At 33.4% G+C, this 20987-nt stretch overlaps 1 protein-coding gene across 1 annotated transcript in view; it reads left to right on the top strand.

Annotated features, from left to right (window-relative positions):
• Window positions 1-20495, top strand: part of LOC115415668 (tetratricopeptide repeat protein 13-like) — a 44882-nt gene extending 24387 nt beyond the window's left edge. The window contains 14 exon segments of the mRNA XM_030129336.1: window positions 114-288; window positions 2521-2677; window positions 3941-4071; window positions 4161-4293; window positions 6196-6288; window positions 6462-6545; window positions 7332-7416; window positions 7592-7701; window positions 10367-10502; window positions 13556-13635; window positions 15730-15808; window positions 16681-16732; window positions 16735-16759; window positions 19940-20495. Of these exon segments, the coding sequence (XP_029985196.1) occupies window positions 114-288; window positions 2521-2677; window positions 3941-4071; window positions 4161-4293; window positions 6196-6288; window positions 6462-6545; window positions 7332-7416; window positions 7592-7701; window positions 10367-10502; window positions 13556-13635; window positions 15730-15808; window positions 16681-16732; window positions 16735-16759; window positions 19940-20054 (1455 nt within the window). The 3' untranslated portion in view covers window positions 20055-20495.
• The last annotated feature ends 492 nt before the right edge of the window (window positions 20496-20987 follow it).

Below are 20987 nucleotides of genomic sequence, written 5' to 3'. Positions count from 1 at the left end.
CTTTTTCTTAACCAGGAAAAAAGACTCATCTTCTCATAATATAACTGGACTATACCTCATTCTTCTATAGTGTTTTTTGATGTCTGTTTTTGTCCCTTTTCGTCCGTCCTCAGAGGTGTCTTCAGCTGGAGCCGTACAACGAGGTGTGTCAGTACATGAAGGGGTTAAGTCACGTGGCCATGGGTCAGTTCTACGAAGGCATCAAAGCTCAGACCAAAGTGATGTTGAACGATCCTCTACTGGGACAGAAGGCCAGCTCGGAATACCTCAAAGTCAAATACCTCAGAGGTAAGAACACAAACACACACACACATGGACAGTCATGGAAACATTCATTCACTGCTGCACATGAAACACACTCAGACACACTGGACCTTTTTTTTTTTACATACATTTGAATTCTTCTCACTTAAATCCACCACTTTAACCCTTTATGGTCTCCCATTATAACAGGCCTAGATTTCTTTCGGTTGTTTTTGCAACAGTAGTGTCTTTTTTGCCAGTTCTTTTGCACCTTTTTTCAGGAAGAACTTAACTCTCAACATCTGGCCACTAATTATAATTCCTTATATGTAATAAATTCTTAAAATTCTTGATATGTGTAGGATTTTTGAGTTACTTACGGGCTCTGACATAGGAATTTAGGGTAGGTAGAAAGATAGGGTAAGGGGATAGGAGATTATAAATTAAACTTTATCCCGCCCCTTTTCGAATGTTTTCCTATCTTTTCGTAAAAAATTGTTTTGTGGTTTGGTTTTAAATTTATATGCGAAATAAAGAAACAAAACTGTGTGACAGCAGACATTTTTTATCATGTCTGTTATAAAAAAAAAAAAAAAAAACAACAACTGTACAGGTGCATAATGAAACTGAAATTACAGAAATAAACTTTGAACTATTTTCCACGTGCTCAAACATTTTACCATGTTTGAGCTTCTTATTTTTAGTTATTTCTCATCATTTTAGGCTGTGTGATCAGGTCTAACTATCAATGAAGTTTCCAAAAGTGGGAAATGCAGATAAAATCGTTAAAAAAGGCACAAAAAAAACCAAAAAACTGTTGACAAAAATTTTATTAAATTTTACTTGTTTGATCTGGCAGATATGCAGGCTGATGTAATCCTCTTTTTTTATCCTGCACTGCCCTCTAGTGTCTTGAGCAGGAATTGGTAGATATTTCAATGAATTAACCCTTTAAGGACTACCATTATAACAGGCCTAGATTTCTTTATGTTTTTTTGCAGTAAAAGTATCAGAAAATGTCTTTTTTGCCAATTCTTTTTCAACTTTTTTCAGGAAGAACTTAACTTTCAACGTCTGGGTATTCATTATCATTATTATATGTAATAAATGTTTAAAGCAGTGTGTTATAGCAGACATTTTTTGTCATATCTATTATAAAAAAAAACACCTGTAAATGTGCATAATGAAACTTTTTGAGATTTCAGAAATAAACTTTCAACTATTTTCCATGTGCTGAAACATTTTACCGTGTTCCAGCTTCCTATTTTTAGTTAATTCTCATTATTTGTAGCTTGTGTGATCTGTTCTAACGATCAGTGAAGTATCCAAACTGGAAAAATACAGATAAAATCAGCAAAAAAAAGGCAAAAAAAAAAAATACCTGTTAACAAAAATTTAATTAAATTTTTCTCGTTTGATATGGCACATATGCAGGCTGATTTAATCCTCTGGTTGTCTTGCTCTGCCCTCTAGTGTCTTGACCAGGAATTGGTCGATATTTAACTGAATTAACCCTTTAAGGACTACCATTTGAACAGGCCTAGATTTCTTTAGGTGTTTTTTGCAGTAAAAGTATCAGAAAATGTCTTTTTTGCCAATTCTTTTTCACCTTTTTTCAGGAAGAACTTAACTTTCCACGTCTGGCCATTCATTATCATTATTATATGTAATAAATGCTTAAAACAGTGTGTTATAGCAGACATTTTTTGATCTTATTTATTATGAAAGACAACTATTTCAACTATTTTCCATGTGCTCAAACATTGTACCATGTTATAGCTTCTTATTTTTAGTTGTTTCTCATCATTTTTAGCCTTTGTGATCTGGTCTAACTAACAATGAAGTATACAAACTGGAAAAATACAAATAAAATCAGCAAAAAAAAAACAAAACAAAAAAAACAGTGGAACTTGACAAAAAATGAATAAAATTTTTCTTGTTTGATCTGACACATACTCAGGCTGATGTAATCCTCTATGTTTGTCCTACACCACCCTCTAATGTCTTGAGCAGCAGTAATTAGTAGATATTTCAATAAATTAACCATACCATTATAACAGGCCTAGATTTCTTTGTTGTTTTTGCAGTAAAAGTATCAGAAAATATCTTTTTGGTTTTTTTACCGATTCTTTTACATGTTTTTTCAGAGAGAACTGAACTTTCAATATCAGGTCACTAATTATCATCATTATATGTATTGAATGCTTAATAGCAGACATGTTTATCACATTTATTATGAAAAACATCACTCATCCTCTCTCAATATTTCTCCTCCAGAATACTCTCGTTACCTTCACTCTCACCTGGACATCCCAGTTGCAGAGTACAACGTGGACCAGGACTTACCTGGAAACTTCAAGAACCACTGGGCCAAGAACCTGCCTTTTCTAATAGAAGACTATGAAGAACAGCCAGGTCTGCAGCCACACATCAAGTAAGGACCGGTTTTATCTGAACAGTGTAAGTCTTAGTCCACCTCAAAGGTTGAAACGATCATGCGTACTTAATTCTCATTGTCTTTTCTTCACACACAAAAAGAAAATTAGAGGAAGTATGTTTACAGCCTTAACCCTGAGGGGTCTGAGTCTATTTTTGTCTGTTTTTGAGTACTTTTGATTTTGCCTTTATATACTATATAAAGAAATGTTTACTATACCCATGTTTGGGATCTGTTTTTTAGCACACCCTCATCTATCTCATCTGTCTATTATTTTTTCACTTTAACCTACTATATCAACACAAAAGGACAAAAAACACACAAAAAATATAAAATCTGATTTAAAGAAATGTACATAATTTATTGCATAAATAACACAAAGATGCTTAATGAAACTTTTCAAAGACTTTAAAAGTGAGTATTGTTCCAAACATTGGGTATATAAAATTAAAATTGTAATGAATTAAAACTATACTCAGATATTTGACATAAAAGCAGATCTTTACAGAGGCATTTTTTCACCCCTCCCCCGGTTTCCACATCCGGTTCAGGTGGGGGTCATCCCCACCCTTACCTGTAATGCTAATTCAGCCTGTGGATTAGAATTCACAGTTTCGACCATTTTTTTTTTTCCGTTTCAAAAAGAACAAAAAAATGACGAAGCTATGGTCAGAAATATAACACCTCCCCACCTCATTTTCGTACGTGTACTCATGTTTGTTTGCTCCGAGTTCAAACGGTCATACCTCCAGTTTTATTTACTTTATCAACATCAAATAAAAAGTGGGAGAGTGTTTAAAGTCCACACTTTCAAATGCAATTGTCCCTAGTGGTCTACGTGATTGACTTCTGACGCTATGACGTGTTGAAAATGTCATGTGGTTCAGTCACGGGGCCGTGACCACGGACCCCAAAGGGTTAACATACACATAGGATAGGAACTAGATTCAACAGTTTCATGTTCAGGTTGTATGTTTCTTGTGTTACATTTGAAAATTGAAAAGAAAAAGACCTTGATCAGAAAAAAGAATAAATGTCTGAATGTCCTCTTTTCCATTTATTTATTTATTTAGAACATGCAAAGAAACAAAACAAAATAAAACAAAACAAAGCAAATGAAGACAAAAACAAAATAACATTTAAATGAACAGACTTTATCCTCAAGTACGTGCAAGTCTGAATTTTACATGGTCGAAAAGGAGTAGGAAGAAGAATTATGTTGGAGGGTTTAATCTGTAAACTGTTTTGTTTTTTTTGAAGGGATGTGTTACCGCAGAACTTCGACAGCTACAGCAGCGAAGTGCAGAAGCTGATCTGCACGGCCGACCACCTAGGGGCGCTAATGCAGTACGACACACCGGGATTCTTACCCAATAGGAGAATACACAGAGGTAACGCTGAATAAAAAAACAAAAAAAAACTGCATCAGATGAGTGAGATTGAAAGCAGCCGTACTCAGTGTGTGTCTGTGCTCCTTCAGCCATGGGTTTGGCCACGCTGGAGGTGATGCAGGCCATGCATCGGACGTGGAGCAACTCCAAAGTACGAGTCAATGGAAAGACCAGACAAATGCAGTGGAGAGATATGTTCGACATAGCCGTCAAATGGAGGAGGTGAGGACACGGGTTAGAGGTCATTTATGCTCAGGAGAATGAATGAATGAGGTTTTTGGTTTAGGGTTAGGGTCTCGATTCAATTTTTCTGAATAATTTTAAACTTAAGGCACTTTTTTTTTTAAAACTTCGCCAAAAGAGTGAATAACTAAATTCATCATCAGGTCCATTCCATAATTTCACACCCACAACCCCAGTCCATCTAGACCTCACATTTGTCCTCGAATCAAAAACATGCCATGATGTTGAAAAACTAACAGCAAAAAGATCCACTGAAGCTTCTAAAAATAAAGCAGGGGTGTCAAACATAAGACCCACGGGGCAAAACCGGCCCGCCAAAGGGTCCGATACGGCCAGTGGGATGAATTTGTGAAATGAAAAAAATTTACATTGACGATATTAACAATCATTTAGTTCATTACATACAGAACAATATGATCTCTAGTAACATACTATCATAATAACCTAGAATTAAAGACAACTAAAAATATTTGTTTTTGCTTTAGTGTAAAAAAAAAAACAAAAGTAAAATTACATGAAAATGTTTAGGTTTATAAATTATCCTTTCACAATAAAATGTGAATAAGATAAAGGATAAACAAATATGAACAACCTGAAATGTCCTAAGAGAAATAAGTGAAATTTTAAGATAATTTTATTAACCCATAAAGACCCAAACAGCCCCTGATTCTGAAACCATCTACTGCTCTAAAATGTGTAAAAGCTTCTGATCCTCTAATCCTATCAATCCGTGTCAATAATTGGTGTAAAATACAGTTCTTCATCTTTTCATGGTCATCAGATATGACCCATTTGGACGTTCAGTGGCTCTGTAGTTACCATGGAAACACTGTCATCTTCTACAACATTGATTCACCAGTAAAACACATGGAGTTGGATCAGTGACAGTGGATGGACACACTGGGTTTATGTTCAGTTAATGAGAGATTTGACTGGAAACGTCACTTTTTCTTGGCTTTTCTACGGTTCTGACATAATAACCCTCAGCTTTAATCTGAGCTTTTATGAACATCTACGTGATCAGTGAATTAAATACAGGGAAATAGCCGAATTTCACTGGAAAAATGCAAAATTCAGAGGATAATATTACAATAAATGGTGATAAATCACTCAAGAAAGGTTAAATGGAGAGAAAAATTCATTTGGGAAGTGACATAAAAGTAGCATTGGGTCTGTCTGGGTTAATATAGCTCAAGTTTTTGTTCATTGTTGTGCATGTTTTATTAATAAAAGCTGATGCTGAAATTAAATTAATGCAAATAAGTTACACTGGTCTAAAAGTAAAAACCTCCAGAATAAAAGTCACTAATACAGTCATAAATTAATAATAAACATAAATTCAGTCCAAATCCTGATTGGCTGAAGTTGCCAAGATACAGAATTAATGAGAGAATGTGTTTTACTCTTCATTTTATTATTTATTGTTTTGTTTTTTTGTTAATTGTTAGTATTATTTTCCCCATTCCCCATTTAGAGGTAGAACATTTATCGTCATAGAATAAAAAAAAAAAACAAAAACAAAATCAATACTGAGAGAATTTAAGTAAAGACCATCTTCAAGGTGTTTTGGAAGTAAAGATAATTTAACCCAAACGAACCAATGAAGTAATATTTATCCAAATATAAAGCTACACAGGAATGAGAAAAAGGCAGACGTTGCTACTCCATATCCAACGTCGAGCTCATTTTCAGCCGTTTCCTCAACCGTAAAAGCAGAAAAAAAAAGGAGAAGAAAGCTGCAAATGTGTAAACCAGCCGTGTGAAATGAAAGGAACTAAAGCTCAGATGTAAGTGACGGACTTTAAAGACACGTGGTCCGTCGTCTCCTGGGTTTAAGGGGCTTCAGCGCACACAGACTAAAGGTGGTTTCTGTCCCTGCAGGATCGCAGATCCAGACCAGCCGGTCCTGTGGTTGGACCAGATGCCTGCACGGAGTCTGAGCCGAGGCTTCAACAATCACATCAACCTCATCAGGTACCAGTGAGGGAACGTCCACAGGGTGGGGGGTGGGTGGGGGGTGGGGGTGTTGACTGTGGAGACGTCCGCTGTTGAATGACCCTGGTTCTAACAGTCGAACGCAGGCCTGGTTCAGTGACAGCAGGTTTTCACCACTTTCACATGATCTGTTGAACCTCTTGTTCTTTCAGAGGACAGATCATCAACATCAGATACCTGGCATACTTCGACAACATCCTCGACTTCATTAAAGACCGAATACTGGTGTATCATGGGTAAAAATACCACCCGACATACACATCTGCTTTAGTAGTTAGAAGGATGTTCTGCACTCAGGTGGATCTTTCCCTCTTTCTTTCTTTCTTTCTTTTCTTTTCTTTTCTTTCTTTCTTTCTTCTTTCTTTGTCTTTATTTTGTTATTTTTCTAATTTAATTTTCTTTGTTTCCTTGTTTTTTTTCTTTTCTTTTTTACTTTTTTCTTTCTTTACGTTTCTTTTTCTTTTTGTTTCTTTCTCGGTCTTTTTATTTTCTTAATTTTTTTCTTATTTTATTTTTCTTTGTTTCTTTGTTTTTTTTTCTTTTCTTTGTTTCTTTGGTTTTTTTTCTTTGTTTCTTATTTTTCTTTTTGTTTCTTGATTTCTTTTTTACATTTCGAGTTTGTCTGTTTCTTTTTTATTTTACTTTTCTTTGCTTTACTTTGTTCATTTCTTTTTTACCTTTTCTTTTTTCTTATTTTACTTTTCTTTGTTTCTTTTGCTTTTTCTTTTTATTTAACTTTTTGTAGTTTGTTTCTTTTTTCTTATTTTACTTTTTTTTTTATCTTTCTTTCTTTTTCTTATTTCACTTCATTTTGTTTTACACTAACTCTTTATTTACTTTTCTTTCTTTTCAATAGTCTTTTTCACTTGTCATTTCTTTTTAATCTCTTGTGTGTTTTGTTTTTTCTTTATTTCCTTTATCGTTTGTATAAATCAGTTTTTTCTTGTAACGTAAATAATTCATTTTTCTTTCTTTTTTTCCTTTCTCTCCTGTAAACTCTCTCTGATGACCGTTGTTTTCAGGGCGTACAACCCCAGAGGACTCTTAGAAGTACGTCAGGCTCTAGAAAACGTAAATAAAGTAGAAGATCTACTTCCAATAATGAAGGTAAGGACAAAAAAAAGTAAAAAAACAAAAACAAAACAAATATCCAACAGCTCCTTTAATTGTGAATGTTTGCCTGTGGCGTGTGTCCTGAACAGTAGAACATACATCATACATTCATGTGTCGCAGGCGTTCAGCACCAGTTTGTTTGTTTGTTTGTGTGTTTATTTTCTGAAGCAGTTCAACAGTAAAACCAGAGATGGCTTCACAGTCAACTCCAAGGTGCCCAGCATGAAGGATTCTGGGAAAGAGTACGACGGCTTTACCATCACCATCACTGGAGACAGGTGCAGTACGACTGTGGTCCATTTTATGGGTTTGTCCAACACAAATCCTCCTTTAACCCTTTCATGCACAGTGGTCACTACAGTGGACAGTTATTCTGCAGCTGTTCTCTTGTTTATTCATGGATTTTGTTGTTTTAGTTTCATATCAGCCAACACAATGCACTTACACTGCAATTGATTACATTACTGTAACTTGGCTGTTCTTGATAAACCAAATCTAACATGTTAGAGTGTAAATCAATTACTTGTTATCGGTATTAGACTGTAATTCACAACAAAAGTTTTTTTTTTTTTTTGGCATATTATCTCCATGAAGTGACTAGTATTAGAGTACACTACAAACAAAAAGTTAAGGATATTTCTTTTTTTTTTTTTTTGTCTTTTTTTTTGTCATTTTTGCCATTTGTAAATAAAACTATGTCTGGCCATTAAAAAAATGTGTTTCAATTTAATTCACACACAAAAAACAGTAAAAAGCGTTGTGCAAAAATCCCGCCTGGAAAAAAAATAGCCCCAAAAAATTTTTAAAATATCCATAACTTTTTGTTTGTAGTGTATGTTAAAATATGAGAAAACATCAAATTAGCAGCATTTAATGTTTTTATTTCATAGTTTTCATATAGTGTATCAGTAAATACACGTTTCATTGCTTTAAAAATGAAACGCACATTTTTGCAACTCCATGAAAAATAGCTTCATTAAAAAAAAAAATAAAAATAATCTCATTGTTTTTTTTAAATGCCTGAAGAGGAATAAAGAAAAAAAAAATCTTGATTAACGTTCTCATAATTCATGCATGAAAGGGTTAAATAAATATATGATTACAAATACTAAAGCTGTGTGAGAGTTGATGAACTTTATCCAATTGAATATTTCTGAACATTGATTAAAACTATGAACATTTTACAGATAATTAACTCCTACTTGTAAAAATCTTATTGTAACCAGAAATAAAATACCATCCATTTAGGCCCATGAATATATATTTTTTCTCTAGTTTTTATTCAGTTTTATAATCTGTGGACCTGGTGATCAAACTGTGGTTTTGTATCATTATGTACATAGTAATAGTAATAAAATTTAAATTAGAATAGCTATAACACTCATAATTAAGTGAATGCGGACCAATGGGTGTGGGGTGGGGTCTACTACTTTTTATTTTTATTTTTTTTAGTTTAAGTTTTGTTTGTTGTTAGTTGTTTTTTTTGGTAAACTGAAAAATTGGACATGCTTATACCTGTACTGAGAGGATAGGTATACTGAAAATGTGTCCTAATAAAAAGATTTTTAAAGAAAAAAAAATTAAATGTCTGTTGGAGGAATTTGGGTGGAAAAGCCTGATTAGATTCTTTATTACGCCATGTATCACTAGTAAAGTAAAGGGACAGTATGTCCATGCAAGTGCTAATCACTCTCATATTTTCTGGACATGAACAAAATTGTCAAAAAAAAAAGTCTTTCTGGGAAAAAAGGGCTTTTTGAAATAATTGGGAGCATTATGACTTTCACACTTTTTTTTCACTACCTGGAGATGTATTAGAAAAGAAGACAAATACCTCTTTAAAGGGTTCATATTTATCTAAACCCACTTTTCTTAGTCTGTGGTTCATTTCTTTGTGTATTTGGACCCTAATAGTTCATACAGTTTGAATTTGAACCCTCCAGCTGCTGCAAAACTGTCTTTATATTCATTCAGGCAAAAATCCAGTGGATTTCTACAACGTGTTTGAATTCCTGCTTAATTTGTTAAGTTCTATAACTAGTTACGTCGCAACATTTGCACACATAATTGTTATATTTGGTATTGTTTTATTTGGTATTTTTAATTCACTGTTTTTAATTATACAGCTGTTTGTATGTCTTTTTAATCTATTCTTGTATATTATTCTATTTTACTTTTTTTATCCTACTGTACGACACTGTTTTTAATTGTACAGCTGTTTGTATGTCTTTTTAATCTATTCTTGTATATTATTCTATTTTACTTTTTTTATCCTACTGTACGACACTGTTTTTAATTGTACAGCTGTTTGTATGTCTTTTTAATCTATTCTTGTATATTATTCTATTTTACTTTTTTATCCTACTGTACGACACTGTTTTAATTGTACAGCTGTTTGTCTTTTAATCTATTCTTGTATTTTATTCTGTCATTTTGCTTTTTCATTCTTCTGTACGACACTGTTTTTCATTGTACAGCTGTTTTAAGTCTTTAATCTATTCTTGCATTTTATTTTTTTATTTTTTTTTTTTTTTATTCTTCTGTACAACACTTTGGTCCGCTGTGGCTACCCAGCGTTCAATATAGGAATAAGAAAAAAACAAATACAAACAAGCAAAAACAAAGAAGTGAAACTAAATTTAAAAAAAAAAAACAGAAAACATAACCAACCAAATTAATGGTAATTTAAAGTAGAGTAGAGAGTAAATTATTTTTCTTTTTAATTATTAGATCTTAACAATTGTAACCTTCAAAAATTGCCCTACATACCTTTTTTTTTTTTTTTTAAGCCAAAAATGAGCCAAAAATTCGTAAATCCAGGCTGGCCTCATTCCATAGTTTATCTCCAACAACAGATATACATCTTTTAGTCTCATTTTTAGCTTTTGTGTCTAGTGCACACGTTTACCAGTACCACTAACTGCGAGGTGTTTTGTGTTTCAGGGTGGGGAACATGTTATTCTCGGTGGAAACCCAGACCACAGAGGAGCGAACGCAGCAGTACCAGTCGGAGATCGAGTCCATTTACAAAGACCTCACCGTTAAAGGGAAGGCGCTGATGCTTTCCACAGAACTAGGGGTGAGACTGAGCTGCACATCTGACCTGTTTGATAATAGAAAACAGACACACTATACCTAAAGAGACAAATGGTGGATGTGAAAGGAGCAGACAGACTGTATTCTGTGCTTCATTTATCATATTTCATATCAGTGTTACCTGGACAATGAGTTAAATGAAGTTAATATCCAGTCAAATCTGATTATTATTGGGGTAAACTGATATCCGTTATTATAGTGTCTCACTCAGTCTATGTTTTGGATGTTATCCACGTAGACGGGAAACTATAAGAGGAAAAATTTAACCCTCAAAGATCTAAACATCCACCAGTGACCAAAACCATCCACTGATGTAAAGTGTTTATTAACTATTTAACCACTAATCCCATCAATACATGTCAATAATCGTGTAAAATACAGTTCTTCATCTTTTCATGGTCATCAGATATGACCATATTTGGACGTTCAGAGGCTCCGTAGTTACCATGGAAACACCATCATCTTCTACAACATTGATTCACCAGTCAAACCCATGGAGTTGGATCAATGACAGTGGATGGATACACTGGGTTTACTAAATAAAATTAACACAAACTAATAAACTACAAATTAGACAAAAATGAAGTAAAAAAAATAAATAAATAAAATAAAAGTACTGAATAAAAGGAACAAAAGTGAATGGAAAAAAAATAACAAAATAAGTAACATGAACAAAATAAGCTACAAATAGAATGAAACTGAAATAAATTTAAACATTGATGCACCAGTAAAACCCATGGAGTTGGATCAGTGACAGTGGAGGGACACACTGGGTTTAGGGCTGAACGATATGGACAAAATTTCATATCTCGATATTCATGCCAGATATCTGTACGATACGATATGACTACGGGTTCGGTGAAAACCAAGCATTTTTCAGAAAAATACAAACAACATAATACAAAAGAATGTGGAAAGTGCAGTTTTATTTATAAGAACTCACTGCCAGTCATCAACATTAACATAAAGTACGAATAAATGAAATTTGTTGTGACTTCCAGAGCTGTACACGCAGGGCGAGTGCGGGGGAAATCTATATCGTTTTATATCGTTACTTTTTTGATAGTAATATCTTGAATGTTCATATCTAGATATCAATACGATAACGATATATCTTTCAGCCCTAACTGGGTTTATGTTCAGTTAATGAGAGATTTGACGGAAAAAGTCACTTTTCCTGCAGTTTTCTCTGTTTTGTTCCAAAGATTTATTTTTTTTTTTTTGGATCAAGATCTTTTTGTTGAAGTTTTCTCAATATAATGCAAGTGCAGTGTTGAATGGTCCTTAAAGAAATCTTAAGTAAGCATGGGTGGAAATTAAACGCAGCTAGCACCATAGAAAAACAAAAACAAAAAAACAAAACAAAAAAAAAAAAGCAAAGCAGAGCAAACAACAAACTACATAAAATAATCCCTCCTCAGTCATTGCCAGTGCACTAGAAATAATAAGGGGTCGCTATCATGACAAAAACCTGCGCTAGGTGTAAGTATGGAGTAAGTAGCATTATTAAACTGCACTTAAAACTCAAGCTTTTACAGGGTCTGGAATGTTTTTAGGAAGGGTCCCCACACTTTCTGGAATTTCCCATTTGATTGCTGGAGTGAATGTCTAATTTTCTCCAGTCTTAAGCAGGACATAATGTCTTCTAACCACTGTGCATGAGTCGGGGGGGGGGGGGGCATCCCTCCATCTAAACAGGATTGCTCGTCGAGCTAGAAGGGCAGCAAAGGATAAAGTGCGTTGTTTTTCTGTAGGTAGCTTAACTTCACCTTCCATTACACCAAACAGAGCAGTCAAGGGGTTTGGTTCCAACTTGATGTTTAACAGCTGAGAAAGTGTATGAAAGATTTCAGTCCAATATTGTGAAGGCTTGAACAGGAAAAGATTTTTTTATTGTCAATTCACTAGATGTGCATACAAAGAATTGACACAGTTTCTCTCTCACCTTGTTAAATGTCATGCATTAAAAAAAAAAAGAGGTAAAATAAGAATAAGAATTGGAATAAACATGTCAGTCCTGTTGACAGTAGCAGCAGTAGTGCAACACAGTGTCTGTTTGAGGTGAGGAGGTGCATAATAGAACCAAACAGCAGCAGATAGGGCAATAGTGCAATGTTTATAATAAAGTGCAATATAAAAACCTTTGAACTGATTCGGATTTTGATGAATATCTACATGGTCAGTGAGTTAACTACAGGAAAATACCCGATTTTCTCAAAAAAAAAAAAAGCAAAGGATTATAGTATAATAAATGGTGATAGATCATTCAGGAAAGGGTAGATGTTACTGTCAGACCAGTAAAATACTATCATAATAACCTGAAAATAATGACAATTCAAGATTTTTCACTTTAAGTGTAGAAAAGTAAACTGACATGATCATATTTGCATTTACAACCTATCCTTTCACAAATAATCTGAACAAACATGAACAACAGGAAGAGAAATAAGTGCAATTTTAATAATATTTATTCTTCCTGTTACTACAGGTTTTGAGTATTTGTTGTGATGAAAATGTGTAAATGCTGAAATAATGTGTAATATGCTTATTTTTCTTAATAATTTGTAGTTTTTTCATGCTATTCAGTTTGTGAACATTTTCATCGTGTCATTTTCTTTTTTCGCTGTTATTATTTTCCTGGTTCTGATCCACTTCAGATCATATTGGGCTGAATATGGAACCTGAACTAACGTGTTTGACAGCCCCGGTCTAAAGTTACATATTCATTTAATAATACGTCTATTCGTTTCTCCATCTGAACTCTGAGAAACCGTCTCTGCGCCTGTTTTTCTTTTGTCCCGCTGCCAGTTTGGACTCTTTTTTTATTGTGTTATTATCTGTAATTTATCCAGATAATCTGCTCCTTTTGTCGTTTTAAACTCGATGACATTATTCACCGTCTGACACTGATAGCGGGTGAATTTTCAGAACCCTTTTGTGTGTTTTGGCTCACGGGGGTTTTATTGTATCTGCAGTTTTATAGACTCGCCGTAAAGGCAGTTCCAGTCGACCTCATGACCGTGTGTGTCGTTTCAGGACGCAGATGCTGTGTGTAACCTCATCCTCTCCCTGGTTTATTACTTCTGCAACCTCATGCCGCTCTCCAGAGGATCCAGGTAAATCTAAAGACGAAACAACCCGAAAACACGGTAATAAATAATAAGGTTGTTAGTACCGTGATACTGGAACAAGTTAAGCCTTTAGGGGCTGGAGTTTTTTTTTCTTCAAGATTTCAAAAGCTGTATCTTGCAGGGTTGTAAGAAATAATCGGTTCCACAATATATCGCAATATTTCACTTCATGATACTGTATTGATATTAAAAAGCACTATCGATATTTGTAAGTATTTATTCAAATGCAGGCATGGCGAAAATTAATTTTTGTTTTTTGTTTTTCTTTGTTTATCATGGTCTTTTATTTCTGTATTCACATAGGTATTTTGCTCTGTTGTTTGTATACTACAAAAGTAGTTTTTTGATATTGCAGGTCATATATGTAGTTTTTTGAAACTGATAACAGCTACTTGAGATAACCTAAGCACTTTTCACTGTCTGAAAGAGGCAAGTGTTAGTTTTTTTAATTGAGAATGCTTAAAAATAATGTTCTGATGTTGGATGATTCAGGGACTGAACACTATGCATTCTTTTCGGAATAGAATGCAAACATTTAAGCAGGATCTTAAACTGTAATATCTGTAAAACATTATTTATTTGTTTATTTATTTATTTGTGTGTTTTTTGTACTGTTAAACCTGCCTGTTAAAACTTTATTCATCCAAATGCTGCACTTGAAGTTTTCCAGGAAATAATCTTTTAAAAAAAGAAACAAAACAAAAAATATTGCCTTGTTAACAGTATCATGATATATCGTTATATATCGTATCGTGATCCTAGTATTGTGATTTGTATCATGTCCCCAGATTCTTGCCGATACACAGCCGTAGTATCTTGGAGGTGGTTGGAGATAAACAAATATAAATATGCTGGTCTGGCAATCTTTTCTTGTTTTTTTTTTTTTCTTGGTTTGTGTTTTTTTTAAATCCATTACATGTGGGAAGACGCCAGAGTCTTCAGATTTCTAAGTGTTAATTAAAACCTTGAAATTGCCGACAAACTGCAGATAAATTAACCCTTTAGATGCCGAAGAGTTTTAAAAAAATATTACATTTGGATATGAAGATTTCAGAAAGCTGTATCTTGGGGGTGATTGGAGATAGTCAAACTGTAAATGACAAAAATATTGGTTGTGATGGGAGTAAATGTCCTCATCTAATTTGCATATTGTGATGTCACAGGGTGGTGGCTATATTGGATTATGTAACTTTTAGTAAAATTTACTTTAGAAAATATTTACATGGAGTTTTCTTTGTTTTTGTTTTTGTTTTTCTTCTTATCCTTCAAATAAATGAACTTACACATTAGTAGAAAGTCAAATGCACTAAGTTTTTTCATCTTGTTATCCAAATCTGTCCTAATTTATACAAACTAAAACTAATCAACTTTACTTACTCACTAAACCAGCTCAGCTTTGTAATATTAATTGTCAAATGTTGCAACAAGAGCTGAGATTAAAACAGAAACAGGGAATATCTGTGTGGGTACTGACAGGACATAAAATGGTGTTTCTGATGTTGGTCTGAAATTATTTTTGATTAAAAGAAAAAGGGCTTTTTTTCACTAAGTGTAACTCAGCTTTATAATATTAGTACTTAATGTTTACGTTGAAAATTCAGTTAAAAATGGAAATAATAGAAAAAACCAACAAGTGCAATGGCTTGATTTCATGTTTTCTTTCATTTCTTGATTATAAGCATCAACAGCTTATGTGATGGATTTTTAGCGTTTTTAAGTCAATATTTGATTCTCAAAAAAAATGTAATTACATCAAATTAACTCTCCAACTCTCTGATGCTCTGAATAAGACTACTATTGAGACTCATAATTTTAGTGTTATTTCATCTAAAATTCATTTGGAAGCTTCTACAAAAATAATTCTGGATCTTTACGGGTTAAGAGATATTTAGTTTCTTCATATTTAATCTGATTATGGTTTATAATGCGATTGTTTTCATCTTATCTGACAGAAATCAGCACATTTATAGTATAACAATGTATATTTGTTGTCTGTCTCCTTGATCGTTAATAACTATTATCGTCAGTCTCTTTAGGTTCTGTGAACTCTAAGGTTAACTCTGGTGTTTTTATCGTCAGTGTGGTGGCCTACTCTGTGGTAATGGGGGCGCTGATGGCCAGTGGGAAAGAAGTCATCGGTCGGATTCCTAAAGGAAAGGTAGGTTGGTTTGGAAAATAAGATGAGACAGGATGGAGTTTATTATTATTATTATTAAAGACATTAAAACAAGAATAAAAGCATGTACTAAATCAATAAATAACAGTATAAGGAAACCAGAGGCCAATTTTAATTCGACTTTTGTCAATATGTTTATAGACTTATTACTATTATTATTATTTTGTATTGTTTGTCTTTACGTTGCATTTTTTTTTTTACACTTTATTCTGTTGCTTCCTTGAACAGTGAATTTCCATGTTGTGAGATCAATAAAGTCTAGTCTATTTTAATAAAAGATGATGCCGAAATTCAGTTAATACAAATAATTAAACTGGTCTAAAAGTAAAAAACAAGAAATAAAGAAATGTTCATCCCAAATACTAATTGGCTTTAGTTCCCAAGATACAATTGAGAGAATTAATGACAAAATGGTTTTATTTTCATTTTGTTCTTTTTTTTTGGTTTATTTTGTTCATTTTAGATTAGATTAGACTTTATTGATGATCATGATTAAGGCACTACAGAATAAAGTGCAGGAAAAAACTGCATGCATGAAGATAGTGCAAAAACATTTACATCAGAATGAATTGCAAAGATGTTGTTAATTGTTTATTTTCACAATTTTTACAATTATTTTATTAATTTCTTTATTATTATCTTCATTTTCTTGATTATTTTCTTCATTTTTGCTCATTTTATTTTGCTTTTGTGATTTATTTAACTATAAAGTCTATGAAATTTATTAAAATTCTCACCATTCACTGGTCACTGGGATCAATAAGTCTCTAAAAAAAAAAAAGGCAAAAGTTTATTCGCACATTTGCACACAATGAAACTAATTAACTGTGTATCATCTGTGTTTTGAACTCCAGCTGGTCGACTTCGAAGCCATGACCACACCGAGTCCAGACAGCTTCAGTAAAACGCCAAGAGCTGGATGAATCTGAAGAGGTTGCGATCATTAGAATATTTGACCAAGTTTGTAAATATTAAAAATGTTCCTTTTCTTATAATGTTATTAATGGTATATAATATGTAAATAGTTACAGATATCAATGTAGTTCCTATTGATCACTGATAGAAGTCATATATGGACTTTTATTTGGGTCCATGACCTTTGACCTTGAAGGGTCAAATTCAAGGTCACCAATGTCAAGATTTCAACAGTCTTCTCCGAAACATCTGGTTGGATTCATTTCAAATGTTATATGTGGCTTCTTTGGACAGTGTCTACAAAGTCTGTTCACAGTTTGGATGAATTTTTGAAATATTTAAAATGTGCCTTTCCTTATAATGGTCCGTATTATTATTATTATTTTTTTTTTAATTCTGTTTTTATTGGACAAGGAGCAAGGTATCTCTGCATCAACATTCATACATATGATATCCATTAGAGTCCTTTTTGTTTTCCTTATTTTATACATTCAACAGTGTCAAACAAACAAACAAACCATAAAAAAAAAAACTGAACTGAGTGCTTACAGTTTTGGTACTTCTCATTAAAAAAAAAGACAATCACACTTTTCAATACTTCTGGGTTCTTTAAACATTACACTTTTATGCAAAAGTAAAACATTCACAAAGAATAAATACAAGGAGATTGTAAACAGAAATTCTTAGAGGAGTGATACAAATTCTGGGGCGGCCAGAGGATACAAATTTAATCCATTGTCCCAAATATGGTAAAATGTATCCCTCTGGATTCTGATAGAGTAAGTCAATTTTTCCATTTTGAAAATTTGCAAGACGGTCTCGTACCAGTCTTCTAATGTTGGTGGAGTTGGCTTTAACCACCTTCTTGTAATGGATTTCTTGCTGGCTGCTAAAAGCGCCTGTAATATTTTGTATCCTCCCTCCGTTCTAGTACTGAGACATCACCAAGATATAAATTCACAAAGTTATAAGGAACATGAATCTTGAAAACCGATATTGAAGTCCCATGAATATCCCTCCAATACTGGTGCATCTTGGGGCAGCCCCAGAACACATGATAATGATTATGGTCCGTATTTGATGGTTCATTACATGGAAAAGGTTAGAGATAGGATAGAATAGAAAACGTTGCAGAAAAAGTGATTTGCCCACCCCTTGTTTTCTTCAGTTTCTTGTTCATTTTAATGCCTGGTCCCAACTAAAGGTCCATTAGTTTGGGCAAAAATAATGATACCAACAAAAATGTCTCATATTAGTTTAATTTCAGAGCTGATATCTATACATTTAACATGTTTTCTGGATAAAAACCAAAGTCACTTCAGTTCTTCCATCAGTATCTATGGCATCGTACTGACAAAAACAGTGCTTTTAGACATTCCATGTTCTCTTTTCTGTCTGTTTTAGTCACATGACACACACAGGAGTTAGGACTGATCACAGAACCATTGTTTTGATGACTTTTGATGGTCTAAGAATTTTTTTTCCGCAACTGTATGACTTCTATCGGTGATCAGTAGGAACTATATTTATCTCATTTTTTTCTATTCTGTTCTACAGTCGCGGAAAAAAATATTAGACCATTGTTTTGATGACTTTTGATGGTCTAATATTTTTTTCCGCGACTGTATATGGACTTTGATTGGATGAGTTGGGTTCTCCTCCAGTGAAAGTCCCGCCCACTTCTGTAGTTAGATCGATGTGCATCCAGACCACAGGACTGGAACATAGAACAGACCTGACAACCTCACATATTTAACCTTTATTGATTCTTGATAGAACAGGATCTATTTTATACATATCTGTGCAGGATGCCTTAACCCAGGGGTGTCAAACATGAGGCCCGGGGGCCAAAGGTTCTAATCCGCCCTGGGATGAATTTGCAATGTGCAAAAAATTCCACTGTTAAGGCTGTGGAACTCATTTTAGTTCAGTTCCACATACAGACCAATATGATCTACAGTCAAATAAGAACACAGAAGAACCGACAAAAAAGAATGACAACAGATTTTCTTCTCAGTTTGATGTGAAAATAATATTACATTATGTCTGTAAATTATGACAACTTCAAATTTTGTCTTTATGTTAGTGCAAAAAAAAACCATTAAATTATGAAAATATTTACATTTAACAAACTATCCTGTAAATAGAATGTGAGTAACCTGAACAAATATGAACAACCTGAAATGTCTAAAGAAAATTCAGCACAATTTGAACTATTTCCTGCCTGTTCCTCAGTGTTTAGTGTCTGTAGATTCGATCCAGAATGCACATGGACAAATGATAAACTGAGGCAGAATATTGTTAAAATTGTACTGATTTTTCTAGATTTTTTTTTTAGGTTGGAAATGCAAATATTTTCATGTTAATTTCACTTTTTCACACTAAAACAAAGTAAAAAAAAAAAAAAAAATCTTGAATTGTCATTATTTATATCAGGGGTCTCAAACATGTGGCCCTGGGGCCAAATGCGGCCCGCCAAAGAGTCCCATCCGGCCTGTGGGATGTTTTGAAAAGTACAAAAATTCCACAGTCTTGAATTTTATTAAGAAAAATTTTTTAGCTTGAATTAAGGAAAATATCTTGAATTAAGCAAAAAAAAAAAATCTTCAGTTAAGTAAAAAAAATCTTGAATTAAGCCAAAAAAAATCCTAATTTAGCAAAAAATCTTCATCAAGCAAAAATCTTGAATTAAAAATTTTTGTCTTTAGTGCAAAAAATAACATTAAATTATGAAAATATTTACATTTACAAACTCTCCATTAACAACAGAATATGAATAACCTGAACGAATATGACAACCTGAAATGTCTAAAGATATTCAGCACAATTTGAACTCTCTTCTGCCTGTTTCCTCAGTGTTAAGTGTCTTTGTAGATTTGCTCCATAATGCACATGGACAAATGATACGTTGACTCAGAATATTGTTAAAATTGTACTTATTTTTCTAAATTTCAGTTTTTTAAGGTTATTCACATCTTTTTGTTTGGATAGTTTATAAAAGTAAGTATTTTCTTAATTTAATGGGGTTTTTTGCACTAAAACAAAGACAAAAAATTTGTAGTTGTCATTATTTATCGGTTATTCTGTTATTATTTTACTGGTCTGGTCCACCGCAGATCAAATCGAGCTGAATGTGGAACCTGGAAGACATGAGTTTGAGAGCCCTGGCCTAACCCTCCTCTTCCTCTTCCTCCTCAGTTTACCAGGCTGGTACCAGAGTCTTCCGTCCGTCGCAGAGACCTTCCCGTCGACCAGAACGATGATCGAGGTTCTCAACACGGACTCGTCCTCACACTGTCCAAAGAAGTCTTAATGCAGCTTCTACACAAGTCGTATCAGAGCTTCGTAGCGGGCAGAACAAAGGGACCGCCAGCTCCTGAAACCCAAACTAACGCCAACCGCCAAAACGTTCTGACGCTGGATGGAGACCAGAGACGAGTCTGATAGATGTGTACGAGCTTTGGGTTATGGTCACATGACTACGCGTGTCAGTGAATGATCCCACAAATATACACTATGTGGACAAAAGTATGTGGACACGTTGAATTCAGGGTGGTTCTTCTCTAACGAAACAATAACGACTAATGTCAGAATATAGTTTTATATTGGGATAAATATCATTGCATTGGTTAGTTTTGGGGTGAAATTGTTAAATTTGTTTCCGAAAATTGCCTCAGAGATGGATTTGACTTAATTTCTCTCAACATTGATTGTTTTTTTTTTTTTTTTTTTTTTAAATCCATGACTATGATTTACATGTTCTTCCTCTAAATTGCAAAAATATTTTTCCTGCCCTGACTGTAAATAGTAATTTTCTACCACAACTAGCCATCTACTTTCTATGAAGAGGATTAGGGCCACTGAAAAAAAAAAATAAATAAAATTAAGGTTCAATATATATTTTTTATTATTATTCTGAGATTAAAGTCAGAATTCAATTTTTTTTTTTTTTAATTTTGACTTTAATCTCAGAATTTTGACTTTTTCTCATAATAATAATTAAAAAAAAATACAGTGGACCTTAATTTCAATTTTTTTTCCAGTGGCCCTAATCGTCTTCCGTAACTTTTTCACGTCTGACTGAGGAAGAAAAATCTCCCATTAAACTTGAAGGAATATTGATGTTTCTAAACTATATGGACATAAATATTGGGACACATCATGTCTACAGATGTAAGATGCCCAGTTCATGAGGATTTAAGATAAAAACATCAATATTTCCTTAAAGTTTAAATGGGAGCTCTTT

This window comes from Sphaeramia orbicularis, chromosome 24, assembly GCF_902148855.1.
Source record: "Sphaeramia orbicularis chromosome 24, fSphaOr1.1, whole genome shotgun sequence".
NCBI lineage: Eukaryota > Metazoa > Chordata > Actinopteri > Kurtiformes > Apogonidae > Sphaeramia > Sphaeramia orbicularis.
Note: the sequence above shows the minus strand (reverse complement) of the source record. Positions and strands in the feature narration are given on the sequence as shown.